Genomic DNA, 15877 nt, shown 5'->3' on the forward strand with positions numbered 1-15877 from the left:
CACAACACTCACATTAGCTGACAATTAATTTGACCCCCAAAAACATTAATCAACAAAATGAAAATGCAGTCACTCGACTAGCACTTGAATGGAGAACACTGAGGGCGTTACATGCATGAAGCCTGCAGAGGGTGACAGATGCGGCCTTACAACAGAAACCCTGATTACTTCCTAATTCGCCCTCATCCTTGAAGGCCGTGTTGAGTACAGGCATGGTGTTGGCAGGCGGTGTCGAGGCCAGAGGACAGAAGGAGACAAAAAAAGAGCGAGGTGCTCGGTGTGCGGCCAAGGTTCCTGGTGTAATTGATGTAATGGCTGTTTATCCTTCCTGCTGCGTTGCCACAGCCTAATGACAAGGCCTAGCAGCAGTGGGTCCCTGTGACAAAACACTGGCACCAGGTCTGCTGGCAGGAGGCTAAGTGACTCTGCTGCTGTCACTGATGCCTTCCTCCCACCCTGCAAGACCTTCCCAATAACCCCCCTCCTTCCTTTCAGCCTCCCTCTCTTGTTTATTTGTTTGACATTTGTTTATACCTCTGGTTTGCCTGGTATCCTCAATTATTAGTGTTGGCCCTTTTATTATGGGGTGGCATGCGCTTTTTATTTGCCCTCTGCCACTAGCTAGCTCTTGGCAGGAGGGCCCTTTCCTACAAGTGGCGATTAAAATGAGGGCGGAGGGGGGTATGAATTAGTGGCTCGCCTTTTTCATGTGGGTTCTCAAGTTGTGGATGACATTATGAATATCTCTAGCATCTGATTTCTATTTACTGGAATTAAAAGAATGACCCTTAAGGAAAGTATTTAATGTACCAGAGTGAAAAGAAGTAAAATGAATTATTACATAAGTTTATTTATTTAATCAAAAAGTCTTTCAGATATATCACAGCTCTTTACAGAACAGACAAATACAGCCATGAAAATTGTATCTGTTTTTATCACAAGTTAACACGCAGGGCTATCTGCGGTATATGACAAACCTTCTCAGGCCCGACTGAGCAGTGGCTACATTTCCTTTCTCTGAGACCCATCATGAGACCTGCATTACAACTTCAAAGTTGAACCAAAACCCTCGCCTTGGCTCATGACCATGGCAGCTGTCTGATATCATCACAGATGTTCTCTGGTAGATCTGTGTCAACAGCTTTGGACACTGGCTCTTTGATTTTTTTCCCCTTAGTCGTCACAGACAATTATATGTTTTCCCTGCAAAGACATGAGTTTAACGGGGGAGGCGTCTAGGACGTGGGCTTTTTTTCAAAGGTTTTTAATTGGTCTCATTCACACTTAATCTGCTGGGTTTCAGATCTTTACTCGGTTACCTAAAATGTCACCATCGTGGCTCCTTGTAAACTACAACACTGTACCACTGATGCAAAAATAGCTGTTATTTACTGAGAGCAAAACACTCTAATTAATGTACATCCAAGTGCACTTAAATACAGACGTTAAATAGGTTGCACAAGGAGATATGGATGCATCCGTCCATCCATCTCTTTCAGACATGAGGACAGCTTTAGAGTGACATGGCCTGAGATCACATGATGACCCTGAAACGCCCGTTCTCCTGCCTGTCTCATGATTCACAGCTAGTGGCAGTGATGATGCATAAGCTCTCACACGTTTTCCAGGGTCAGGGAAATTGTTATGCTTATCACATTACATTTCCAGCCTGGCTGCAAAAAATAAAACATTTAAGATTTCTATTCTTTATGTAACTACTGTGTCAGTCACAGGAGTGAGTTTTGTCTGTAGCTGAGTGTCCTCTCCTTCATGTACTGACACTGTGACAAGATTGCATCAGATACTTCTTCCAATAAAATAAGATTCTTTTTCAGTTATTTATTTAATTTCTTCAAAATCACATCCTGTCACATATTATGTGGTGCCATTATTTGGATGATTCAAGTTGCACAAAATTGACAAGTAAAACCGTAGTCTTGGATACCGGTTAATCTTACAGTGCCAGCTGGAAACATGATGGAAACAAATGAAACATTTCCAGTCTCAGACTCATTTGATATTTGTCTTTGCACAATTGCTGCCTGTTAAAGGACACATACCGACGGCGTCAGATGCAGAGAACCATCACTAGACAGATGTCCTTTGACCTGACCAAGCTGCTGGTGACCGAGGACTGGTTCAGTGACATCAGTCCACAGACCATGAGGAGGCTGCTCAACATTGTCTCCATCACAGGTGAAAAAAAAAGAAAGAAAGAAACACTTTGTAAAATAAAACTGTTAGAGTGTTCAGCTTTAATATAACCTCTTACTTCACTAGGGGACACATTATTAAAGCTTTGTGTTCTAGCTTTAGTGTGGCACTGGAAAGTATTATTGGAGATGGGAAACAGAAGAGCAGAAAAACCACAAAGATGGGATTAAATCCTAGACCAGTAGGGACCAATAAGTGGTTGCTGTTGCAGAACCCTCGAATAAAGAATAAATTAAGTTTAATTAAACTAAATATTTACAATGATGGCATGACAGACAGCATTCAGAAATTATGCAACAAGATTAATTAATATATGTTAAAGGGTTAAAAAACAAAGCAGCTGTAAGAACATTTGAGGTCAAATGTTTTTAATGTTTGCTGTGACTCAACTGAATATTGTAAGAGCAATGCCTCAGACAGGTTTATGAGATGAGAATAAAAAAAAAAGTGTTTACATATTGAATAGATTATAGACACAGTACTTGCAGTTTTGGTTTTCTTTGACAAAATTAGTAATTTAAACAGGAAAGGAGTATCACAAATAGATCATTAGATTCAACACCCGCTGTCCCTCTGTACCTGTGAAAGGTCGCTTGTTACGGGCCAATCAGATCATCTTTAACTGGGATCGGCTGGCATCATGGATCAACCTGACAGAGGAGTGGCCATACAGAACATCATGGATCATCCTTTTTCTAGAAGAAACTGAGGGAGTGTCAGATCAGGTCGCTCTTAAGACTATCTATGAGAGGTATGCATACAGATACAGGTACACTCATACACAGATACAGGCTCCACTCTTATTAATTATCTGATCTCTTGTGTGTACAGGTTTACTTTGTATGTATGTGTGTTTACTTTCTTCTTCTGCTACCTTACCTCTTTTTCACTCCCTCTCTGTCTAAGAATATAACCTTGGTCTCAGGAATTGGTGAAAGATACTCAGTTACCCCTCAGTCTCAACAGGTTGGCCACTACCTGTACATTTCTGTGGGCCACTAATATACATATGTTTCACCAGCAGGTGGCAGTAGAGGATTTTCTTTTCTATTGCAGGCTACAGTGCACTTAATGCCCATGGCTGTGAGTGACACGCTAATTGGCAACTGACAGACAGATTTAGTAATTCATCATAATGCAAAAGGAAAATAATGACTTTTTCTATTTTTAAGAGGGGACATGATTCCCTCCAACCTAACAAAAGACAATGTAACCTGAGTCATATTCTGTTGAGCAGCAGAGGAAAAGTCTCGTCTGTGTGTGTACTCCGTGAGTGTTTATGGTTTTGTATGTGTGTGGTCATGAATGCTTTTAGGCGTGCTCATAGCAGACAACAGGAGGAGACCCACACAGGCTGAGTTGCTGGGTTTTGGTTGCTGTTGTGCATCAGTCGCTGGCCTTTAAAGGTTGCACTCTGTCACAATACACTACTGCCTACGACTCCTGCGGCAGGGAAGTGTCACAGATAGTTACTGTCAGCAGACAACCCTCCCCCTACTGGAAGGCAAACCACTGCTTCATTAGACTAGGTTTTGTGCCGTTATTATTTTTTTACTGGATAACAGGAACTGCATCCCATTTTGTAATATGGCACAGTGTTACATGAGAAGTATTTAGTATGATTTAAATGTTTTTGTAACATTTTATTTAAGCAACGCAACTGTCTGTGCGCCCTATGCAAAACTAAAATGGCTATAATTGTATGCAATTAATAAAATCCTACGTTCATGTGCTATTACGACAGCATGCGACTGTGTGTACACTGCTCGTTAGGCCTAATATAGCCATCATCTTGTTTTTGACCAACGGTCCTGTCTTTCTTTATCTTCCTCTTCACTGGGTGTCTTTCCAAATGGCTGCTCTGTTCCGCAGTGGCCGTCGAAGAAGCGGCCTTAATGATGATGACAGGAAGCCTCAAACTGGCTAAACACAACGCCTTGCCTAAAGGCCGTATCTCTAACATTAATCTTCCGCTGATAAGGCTCTGGCCTTTGCCTCTGTATCTTTTTCTGTCTCTGCTCTTTTCTTCCTCTTTCTTGTGATGTGAGGCTCTTTAGGTCCCTTTTTGTTCTGGATGAGTTATTCGGTCTCTCCCGTAGCAAGGGATGAGCACTTGACTGGCCTCTCAAAACCTCAGGCCTCTTCTCCTGACTGTCTGTCTGCTTGAGAAACACATCTAGCCATTTTTCCCGGCTTTCCTTTCAGCAGTTTTTTTTTTAAACACACAGAGCATATGTGCACACATACACATGTCATGTCTTACTCTGTCGCCTAGATTCAACATACATCATATAATTAACTGCTTGTGGTTTTGTCTGTTAACACAAGACCAACCTTGTTCAGACCTCATGTATACTCCCTTTGTATTTTAAGCTTGCATACATGTGTACAAGTTGTTATGCTCAGCTGTTTTATACAGCGGAACTGCACATCCCCTGAGCGTTACTAAGTGAATATATTAGTGGTGAAGTGAACGTGGGGGTGAGTCAGCCCCTTATAGGTCAACTGTCGCCCTGTATCTCAGTCACAAGGCAGCATGCTGGTCTGTTCCTCCTCTATTTGTAAGGCTTGCTGCAGCTCAATAGGCCATAGTAAACAAAGCATTCAGAATGTAATATTTGCTAAATTTTACTTCCCACTAATACGGTTTGTGTTTGTTTTATAGTTTCTGCTTTATCAAATTAAAATAAAAGCAATAGGCAGATTTCATCTTGGCCTGAGGTTCTTTAATTTCAGCTCAGTGATTATAATTGGCATCAATTCAGGCTATATGCCCTCTGTGTGTTTTCAAATTAAAACCAAATTATCCTATACACCACTTAACTGGAGGGAAATTCTGTATGAATAACACATAGTGACACTTTCACATGACGACGACAGCCACTCTTTGTGGTACGTACCTGAACTCCTAAAGGAGGAGAAAAAAACAGACATATGCACCCACCTTCTCTCATATCTCACCAAAACACACACATGCTTATAAAATGGTTGAATTCTGTTTTTAGCTTCTTGCCTGGCACTAACATGCATCCACAAAGTGTCATTGTAGGACACAGCGTAAAGAGAAACGTTTAGCGCTAATTCCCGTAGCGAGAGTAGGCCAGTACAGCCCTCCTAATCTGATGGAGAATGTGTAATCGGTTAATAACCTCAGCGATTTCTATCATTAACTGTAAGACCGGGGGCTGCCCAGACTAATGCAAGGTAGCAGGGGGAAAGACTGTGTACAAAGATGGCACTGTCTGTAGGAGATATTGGCTCAAAGTAGTGAAGCTCACACACACACATACACACACACACACTGAGTGTAGTTAAAATGTTTGTCTCGCTGGTTCTGCAGGGAAAACTACAAATTACACCTCGAGCAGTGAGCCAGCATCTCAGCCTGCCCAGCACACTGACAGAAATTGAACAAAACAAAACAAGAAGTGTTTTGGAACGACTTTCCTATTTGTAGCCGTCAAATTAACAACCCTTAATCTATTTTTCAAATGCTGTTTTTTTTTTTCTTCTATCAGTCGCAAATCGAATTTGGAGCCTACAGCCTTGTGACTATCATTTTCTGCTGCATCATTTCTTCCTTCACAGTATTATCTCAGCTCAGGAGTCAGTTGTTTTGGCTGCCATTAGGAACTTAATGACTATAGCTAACCTTGCTTTCTCCTGCTTCATGGTTATTACGTTAAAGCAGCTCTGCCATTTCCCGCGACTCTTAATGCGCTCGTGTATGTTTATTTCCTTGATGTTGTTTCAAGTCATTACATTATATTTAGCCATTAATGGAAACTCTTCTGCAGAGTGACTTTAAGTGACTGAACTCTGGATATCACTCAAGGACACTCCTGTTTAGCACTGCAATTAAGATTTCTTCTGGATATATCACTTTATTTCTTTATTAGTCAATTAATTGTTTTGCAGAGCTCAAGAGGATTTCTAAATAAAGTTATTCTGCATGCAGGCAGTATTCCAAAAACAGAGACAACTAGTTAACCGTGATATTAACTTGAGAAAAGTGGAATATATGCACATGTATTTTAACATGAAAAGTCTGATTGCTTTTCTGTCAGTCAGTTGGACTTATTACTGTTGTGACTTTCACTCTGTTTTATATCTACTACATTTTGCTCCATGCACTGTTTATTTTCTTTTTTTAACCCTTAAAGACCTAGAACTATTTTTGTGGTGACTTCCAAATGAATTGTTTTCTATATCTATCCTTTCCTAAGTGCTTTATCACCAGTTATTATAATATTATCCTCTGCATTTTGCATTGAAAAGCAGATACTTTCTTGTACTGAATTAGTAGACCGTATAGATGTTCATTATAAACTCAAATTCAAAGGATTTTATATCAGAACAGACTAAGTAAAAGTGAATCCATGTTCAATACAGAGGCTCTGAATGTCCAAACCAAACATCTGATGCTTCTTACAAGCTGAGAAACTTACTTTTACTTGAATTATTTACATGTATTGATAGGATTTGTGGCTCTACAGCTTTGAAACATATTAGATCGGTAGATGCTTTTGGTTGCCGAGTGCTGGTTAATAAAACGACTCATGTAATATTTAATCCTATAACCAAGATTAGAAATCCATCTAAACGCAAGATCGCTTGTTTTAGGTAAAGTCATGTGCATATGTTTACTGTTTGTTTAATAATCAGAATGACAGTTTTAGCAAATGTGAAACAGCTCTGTGGTTTGGTTGAGAGGTTAACATATTTGGACCTAATGATGTATGGGGGCGGGTTCAGTGGGCCCCTCAGAGAGTTTATTTCTGGACGCCCAGATCCCCTTTTCAGCACTAGAAAAAAAGTGTCACTGGTCCACTGAGCAGGTTCCTGCACTGCTCTGACATCTGGTGCCCTGTCTGTGCCAGGATGCCCCCGCTGCACTCAGGAGTATGCTTCTGGCGCTACACCTGAATCAGCTGTTCAATGCACACACCCACACATATATATCCTTATTACTCAAAGCCATACATGCTATATACACATCTTACAACACAAATGGAGTTGCGCAAAAGTGAATGTATGTTGTAAGTGAAATAAGCACACAAAAATACTATTTGTACTACAAGCATTTATGATTGAACATATGCATTCATACACCTCAGATCACACAGAAAACTGGCGCATTATGCACACACCCAACTCACACACATGCAAATATGCAGTTTTCTCACTCACCTAGATCTCACACCAGTGCAAGAACATATGTCACCCCTAACTCCTCTGAGAATCACTGTAATTAATCAGACCCTGAGATGCAGGCTGTGTTCAACAAACACACATATGCACACACACGCGCACACACACATTCACACAGTGCAGGAAGCAGAACACAACAGAGACCCAATCACAGAAATTGATGTCAGGTGAGGTACTGGCGTTGTTTGGAAGTGCTGTTCATTGCAGCGTCACTGTCTGTTTGTCAGTATTTGTATATAAAGAACTCTCCAAAATCTTGATGCACTTTTGGATTTTACTCTTCCTGTCACAGCTTGTGATGAAATAACTACCCCTCTCCTCACTTCCTCTCTGTTTTGTTGGCCTGACCCTCCATTCATGCACTAAACAATCTCCTCTCAGAGACGTGACTCGAGCCAGGCACTTCTTGGACACTTCAAAACTTTTTTTTTTCCTCCACTAATGGCACTCTGAATGAATATATAGCCAGGCAATTCAGTCTTAATTAGAGAGACTCTTATCCCAAGTACTGAAACATTAAGATGACACTCTCTTCATTCAGGATTACTTTAATTGGCACAATTATTGTAATTTGGTTGCAATTATGTTCTGGGATAAAAGCGCCGTTCCAAAGCTCGTGCGGGTGATTCCCTTTATGTGGAATCCTTTAATAAGCTGTTAAATATCTGAGCCTCAAAAAATGGCGAGATCCTATTCTTTTCCTATGATGAATACTTTTGAACTTTTCTCACCCTTATAATGAAAAGTCGTTATTATTTGCCACACAGCCTATTGTTCGTGTGAATTCCCATCACATTTGTGACAATTTCTATAATCCAAATGCATGGCTAATGCTCAAAATATCTCTCTGTGTCCTTTGAGAGAGCCCATTGTTCCTGAGCTGAATCCCTGCAGGAGGTATTTCAGTGAAAGACGGCACAGAACTAGTAATTCGATCAGTCATTGCACCGCCATTTGCTAAGAGGCCCTAAAACCTGTGTGAATTTGTAAAGGCTGGTGTGAAGCCACCGTAGAGTTCTGACTCCATTACTGATAGGACACCAGCTTTGAGTCTGCACACCAGTATGCTGACACACTGACTGACTGACGAGAAGATAAAGCCCGCCGGAGACAAAAAAGAAAGTATGGTAGGGATGAGATAAAGAGGAAAAAAGGAAAGGCTGGAATAAGTTAACAGAAATGCAGTAAGAGGCTAAGGTGAAAAGAGATTGAACAGAGCAAAGTGAGACAGTCCAGTGTCTGGAGGTAAAATGAGGTAAAAAAAAAAAAAAAAAAAGTCGAAGTATGTGAATAGCAGAGCGGATCAAACAGATACCAGCGGCATTACTGCGTCACACATCAGGTGTATTCCAAAATAAGAGCTGACTTATTATCAACGTGGATCCAATATTTAACATTTTTACAATATCTTTAATAACCACTCTTTAGTCTTCTACAATGTCCTGTCCACAGTATTGATAGGTTATGCCTGACCAGAAGTAATTAATCAACCCTGAACTAAGAAAAGCACATTTATTTATTACTCTGGTATTTTATTATTTTATTATTGTTGAATTGATTGTAATTTTGGAGTTCAGAGTTTTCCTAGATTTATTGAGGACTGAGATACTGTGACGGTTTATGTTGTTATTTGACTAAAACAACACACTTTTAAGAACCAAACTCAAAACAAATCTACTCATCGATTAAGTCAGCACACACATGACTGATGGATGACCCCCACTTTTCATAAACTGTTTATTTGGACTAATATGGTATCTTTTCTGTAGTCTGTTTGTCCAGCCTGCATGGGTGGTGTTCAGTCTTAAAACTGTAGGGAAAACCATGGAGTTTGTCACACATGATAATTTTTACCACAAATGTATATCCATTTCAAATACTAGTTATCCATCTCCCACCTCTGACACCCTCTTATCCCAAACCTCTACTGATGCTGCATATATCAACACAGTCCAGCCTGTTTCTTGAGTGTTTGCATAAATTTGTGTGTCTGTCCAGCATGCATTGCTGTTCCTCCATCCCTCAGGTGTTTGGCAGTGGTGACTAAGGTATGAATCAGCCTCTGCCTGCACCTTTACCACTCATTCCCCACTGAGCTGTTAGAAAAAAATGGCAACTGCAGCCAGTGTGTATAGTCGACACAGCAGGAGCAGTGTGTGTGTGCAAGGTGAGTTTTTGATAGTGTCTGCGTGTAGAGGCTACCTCGTGCGGACGGAAAGAACGTCATGCAGCATTCTTTGCTAGAAAATCCTTAAAGCCCTTTTCATTTCAGCCTGTAAGCCGAGGTTTAGGGATTAGTCTAATTGGTCTGAAACAAGAGAACCGCTCTGTTCCTTTTTTCTATAAAGCATAAGGAATCATTTCAAATGCAATAAAAGCCTCTACACCTTCGACTTGCCTTTGCTCTTTAGTCATAGAGTCGTCCACTGGTGCCAACTTGGTAAGATTAACATTTAAACATGACACTGAGATGGGAGTAGAGGAGTATAGGACATGGAAACAGATATCTTCCTGATACCTTGGTATTTCTGTAGTGTTGAGTATTATCGCTGATCTTCCTCCCACTGCTAGTGCTTTGTGTTAGAACTGCTGGAAGCTGGGGGCTGATTATAAATAGCACAGGGTTGTAAGAGGGTCACAACTGACCTTTAAGTGGACAGTGAGATTCAGCCACCACAGGAGCCATGGGCACACTTGTTCGTTACACACACAGAGACACATTTTTGCACATACAACACATCCGGCCTTAACTGATGTTAACATCCTGGTCCTCTAAAAGTCAATGAGGTCAGGCCCTTTTTGGGGGTGGGGGTGGGGTGTGTGTGTGTGTGTGTGTGTGTGCGTGTGTGTGTGTGTGTGTGTGTGTGGTGAACAGTGGTGTGTGTAGGAATGGCTCACTGAAATGCCAAAGAATGACGCAAGTGAGCCTGCCCAAAGAAGGAGAATTGAAGATTTAGTTCATCCAGACTATACGGGGAGAAATCTTTAGTGTCCTTTTCTTCCCCGTCTTTGCTTTTAAAGCAGTTTTAAATTTGTGATCGTGCTGCCAGCCACTGCATAATAGCTTTAGGATTTAGTTATCAGATTTGTCTGCTGGGGTCTCTCAAGCAATGTGCTGTAGGCTGTAAAGAAAGTTCTTAATAATCAGGAGAGGCTTTTCCTCACTGCCTCTGACTCAGACACAAATTAAGACGGAGAAGCTTTAGTACATTTCTTCTTTTCTCCTTTTTCCTATGTTCATCCACCTCTCCCTATCCATCACTCATCTTTTTTTCTGATCTTATATTTTCTGCATGCATCCCTCTTAGTGAAGTTCACTGGTTCAGCTTGAGCATGCAGAGTTTCATTTGCAACAGTCATCACTCACTGTGGATTTTGAGTCCACAACAGACTAACTCCAGATGTATAATCTGGTGAGAAAAAAACATTTGTCTCTACTTTAGGAGTCCACCCCACTTAACTCGGCATCATGCAGCCTATCAACTGGCCATTACAGCCATCAAACAACCACATGTGCTGATATAAAGTACTTTGTGCAATTAGCATCATAATGACCGAACTCTGCCATGGCCCTAGGAATCTCCAATTTCTTGGGCATAAATCACAAAGCTGAGGTTTAATGTGTGTCTGTTTGTCAAGAATACAGCCATAGTTACCCTGAGTGGAGGGTTCAGTTAAGGTTTTTGGGGTCTGGAACACGGAGGCTTCATTTCGGCACTACACATGAGTTTAATCAACATTTCAAGGAACCACTGAGTCCTGAGTCCGTCTCACCGAGAGGCGGCCTTCTCCGATGCTGCTCACTTTTTATCAGACTGGTGTGTTTCCCATTAGCCTGCTTGTCTCTGTGGTTTGCTTTGGGATGCACAGGTCCAGCTTAGTACAAGAGAGTTTCAATTACTGGACCAAACTTTGCCACGAATGTATATGGAAAGCAGACACCGCCACAAGTTGTCATTTGGCACTGCCAAGAAAAGGAAGCCAGCAAGAAGGAGAAAGTTGGAGTCAGAGGGAGGGAAACAGAAACACAGGGTGTCTACATTACTTGAAGCATTTGATTTAAATCAAGGAAATACGTCTGGATATTAAGGAGACAAAGAACATGGCGTCATCTAAAGTGAAAACATATTTTTGCTCTCCCCCTCTGCCTCTTGGATGGTGGAGGCCTTGGCAGATTCCACTGTAACAATAACCTCTCTCAGCATTGATGCTGTGAGTCCACGCGCCAACTTGCTGGTCTGTCCGCCTGTCCAGTGTTTTCCCAGAGAAGGCCTCCCTGGGTTCATCCATGCGCTTGGCAGACACTGCGCCAGCGGCTCTGACTTGACTCTGACCAGGAGAGGAATGCGCCGGACCCGGGCCTGGTTAACTTCTTCGCCCACTCTGTTGGGCTGGTCACACAGTGACACTGACACTCTTGAGCTTCTCAAACACAATGTGCACAGGCATTTGTCTGTTCTGCAGGCATGTCTCTATGTCTTTGGGCCCCTTTATGGAAATGTTTGGCAGCAAGACCACCTCTTTGTGGTGTGTGTGTGTGTGCATGCATGTTGTTCATAAGCACAGAGGGTAGCTGTAAAGTAAAGTCAAGTGGCACATTCATGCTTTCAGCACCCAAAGAGAGGATGGAAGGGATAGAGATGAATTCTGCTCATTCCCGTCAGCCACAGTGTGTGGGAGGTTGAGAGGAGAAGAAAGGCGATGCTCCAGTCAGCTTTGGGACCTATTAGCATTTGGATAAGCTCAGAAAGCTCCCAGTGGCCACGCCACACAGAGAGTGGTTGGGCCTAAGCGCCTGTAGTGCTGCAGCTATAAGCTGGATTCTGTCAATGGGCCCATTGTGCAGGAATGGCTGCCGGGATGCCTGACGGCCTTTATCTCACTGGTCCTTAGTCTGCCTGAAAGTAGCACGCCGGCTTCCTTAGCACTCCAAGCCGAGCATCCATCTTGTCATTTGGCAGCTGATTTCTGATAAGAAATGCTTTGTTCATTTTGTCTGTATCGTCTGTTCACTGTTAGGATGACTAAGTCTGAAGTGATTTGTGTCAGTTGCTTAATGCCAGTGCCAACGGCTCATCACTAGTTGACTGCAAAGGACATCATTTGAAGTGATTAAACCTCATTGACAAACTGCTGTTGTCATTAAATACGCACTGTTTGTTCTGTAACACCATGCAGTCCAGCATGTTGTCCACAATCACTTTAACGGAATATCAGCTGTCAGTTCATCAGTATTCAGTAATGCTGTCTTCACAGACCTCCCATCCTTCTTTTGCACATCACTACTAACCTGACAAAACCAGTATTGAAGTGTGAACTCCACATTGTGGCCATCTTTTCCTGTACACATGGCTGACCAGTCTGCTGGGTATGCTAGCTTCAAAAATTCAAGCTTTATCAAATGTCTCAAATAAGGATTTGAAAGTTTCTTAAACTATCTGATATCCCTGTAGTTTCAGTAGTCTTGGTTGGACATTCATTACTTTTGTTGATTCTTAATCCTGGCAATAATGTAACCCAAAAAAGTGTGGACACAACATTGTTTACTGAGTTATGTTAGAAGGTCCTATAAAAAGACTCAAGATTCCTTAGAAAGTCTTTGGAGGGTGTTCTCTGTTAAGAAAAAGGAAATGCCCTGTGTGTGTATGTGTGTGTGTGAGTCACTGGCTCCTGTTGGTCTGTGTCTGCAGACCCACAAATAAACAGCAGTAAGCCAGCTGGAAATGGGGAAAAGCACAGGCTTCTCTCAGTCTGTATACGGGTTAATACAGTTCATGGGAAAAGGAACCAAACACCCACACATACACACATACTGTACATATGCTTACACATGCGCACAGACACACAGTTCGCCCTTCATCTACACTTCTGAAATTCCCCATCCTCACTATCCAGGTGTGTGGATGTTGGACATTTTTGTCAGTGCTGGTTGAATCAGAGCAGTGTTTGATCAGTGCTGGTAATTTTGGTGCTGCCTATGTACATGCAGGCAACATATGTTCCTGCCCAGCAGAGGTCATTGAATTGGAGTTTATTTGTGTGCCAATGTAGAGCTTCCTTGACCTTTTAGATGTTTTTAAAGGTTCTAACAGAAAAAGAATATACTGTGAAGTCTTTGTTTACTGGAGCCCAGCTGTGCTGCAATGTATTCCCAGCTCACAGCACATTCAGTTTACTCATAGTCTCTGTCTGTGTTGTTCATTGGGTGGTGAAAACAGGGTTGGGGTGGTCCACCTGGACTGGACTGGTAGACAGTAGACAGTAGTGGACAGTAGTTTGCATTTGATATTGGGTGTAGGTCGGTGTATTCTGTGAATGTTTGGCATGATTATGTTTAATGTCCCAGACAGTCTCTGTATTCTTATTTAGTTGCTTGTTAGCTTGTTGGCCTGTCTTTAATACACATGAAAAATGTTTTAGTATGCAAACCTGAAAATTGGCTATACTTGCATTAACCACAGACCATATTTCAGACTTGTATTAGAAACCAATTCAAAAAACCAATTGTTTCAAGACAAGAAGACTGGAACTGCAAAATGCAAACTCATTTTTGGAAATTAAGACTCATTCCTTAGCACCAGTGCTACATCTGGAACTGTCTTCTAGATTCTATGGGAGAGACTTCCTGTAACCACAAGGTCAGAGGTTCAAGGCCTTCGATAGCAGATACATCCATCACAGCCATCTGTCCTTTCCAAATGCCCTTGAAAAGATACCTGAACCTGGACCTGTTCACCCTCCAAAGTATCAGCAAAAAACCTTGAATGAAAACGATGGAACCTGTTCTCATTTCACAGTTGGGTTCACCCTCATGGAAGTATGAGAACCTGGCTGACACGGATGTTTTGTCCAGTATTTTAACTGGATTAGGTTAACTGTAAGTTGGATTATTCACTAACAATGTGCTGTTGAGCTCTCGCCAGATGCTGACCTCAACCTGACTTAGTGTGCTGCAGCAATCGTCTTAATCATCCAATCAAGTCACAGAAAGACCAGCCTCTGTTCACTCTCAAAAACAGATCAGGCCCAGGGAAAATCCCAGTTCATCAGCTCGTGTTCTCATACCAGTGCACAGACTGGGCGATGTATTTAGTTAGCAGAGTGAGTTAGGCTTGATCTGTTGGTTAGAAAGGTTCAGCAGGTTGCAGGGAAACAAAAACATCTACTGAGAAAGTGATGAAGCGTTCGAATGAGAAACGGAGGCAGAGATGAGGGAAAAAGTCTGCTCCCTGTTGGAGTCTCCTCATTCATCTGATAAGAGCTGCACATTCAGGTGATGAATGGCTGATGTCAGAAGTCACTCCGAGTTTCATATATTCAAGTCAGAATTATAAGATTAATGAGATGTACCGATAGCCCTGGGCTGTTAGTGTTTACGTTCCCTGTTGCCCTGGTCACATGTTTCACTGCCCTTCATTATTAAACTGATGTCTTTGTTAACGTTGGGTAGCTGAAATTTGATTCCCCACATCTTGACACTAAAGAATCTGATTTTCATGGATGCTGTCTGTCCTCTAAACCTGTCATTAATACTATTCTGTGCCTTTGTACAGTTTTTAATGTAAATGTCATCAGTCTTTAGTCTATGAATTGTTTTCATTGCCTGTGTAAATTACTCTCCTCCAAATCTCCTAACATGCTGTTTACTAAGGGCCTATAATAACAAACACTATGTTAACTGCACTGCACATCATGACGCGCTTCCGTCTGCTGCTTGCTAAATTACTCTGATTGTCATCTTCTCAGGTTTCCTCCTCTGCTGAGAAAAGATAACATCCCTCATTCTATCTGTCCTCGAACATCCCCCCTTTCACTATCTTACCTTCTCTAAATCCAGTTATCTCTCTGCTCTCATGATGATGATGACTGTTACATATCTCTCCAATCTTAACAGAAGTGCGTGCTATTTCCTCTTCTTTTTTGCATGAGACTGTGATGCACTGTGTTTTCTAATATGTACACACCAGTCAGAATATAGTGTAAACTGGCTTTTTTCTTATTTCCGTGCACTACAGAACATGCTGTTTTGTTTGACTGTTTGTAATTTAAGTACGCTTCTAAACCTGATCAGAATTTAGCCAAATCCTTTGTATATTAACTTTTTTTCTTTTACTCTTTTTAAGAATCTCCAAGAACATCCCCACGACTAAGGACGTGGAGCCTCTGTTAGAGATCGACGGAGACATCCGCAGCTTCGAAGTGTTTCTCTCCTCCAGGACACCTGTGCTCACAGCCAGAGATGTAGAAATGTTCCTGCCCTGCACTGTCAACCTGGACCCAAAACTCAGGGAAATCATTGCAGGTTGTTAAATATTCAGTATACTGTCGATAAAGTAGTTTCAGAAATGAAAGACTTCAACTTCTGTAGCTCAGCATCTTTTAAGTCAAAGCTGCATCCTTGACAAAATACTAATTTTGGCAGAAGGAGCCAAAGATAGGTGTGTATGATCTT

The 15877-nt window shown here is 41.7% G+C and overlaps 1 protein-coding gene across 7 annotated transcripts in view; it reads left to right on the forward strand.

The window, feature by feature from the left end:
- Positions 1 to 15877, forward strand: part of kidins220a (kinase D-interacting substrate 220a) — a 59191-nt gene that overhangs the window by 24246 nt on the left and 19068 nt on the right. For all 7 annotated transcript variants that reach the window (XM_030127590.1, XM_030127591.1, XM_030127593.1 and 4 more), the window contains 3 exons: positions 2052 to 2196; positions 2803 to 2965; positions 15549 to 15727. In XM_030127590.1, the coding sequence (XP_029983450.1) occupies positions 2052 to 2196; positions 2803 to 2965; positions 15549 to 15727 (487 nt within the window). The remainder of the gene's footprint in view (positions 1 to 2051; positions 2197 to 2802; positions 2966 to 15548; positions 15728 to 15877) is intronic.

This window comes from Sphaeramia orbicularis, chromosome 22, assembly GCF_902148855.1.
Source record: "Sphaeramia orbicularis chromosome 22, fSphaOr1.1, whole genome shotgun sequence".
Lineage (NCBI taxonomy): Eukaryota > Metazoa > Chordata > Actinopteri > Kurtiformes > Apogonidae > Sphaeramia > Sphaeramia orbicularis.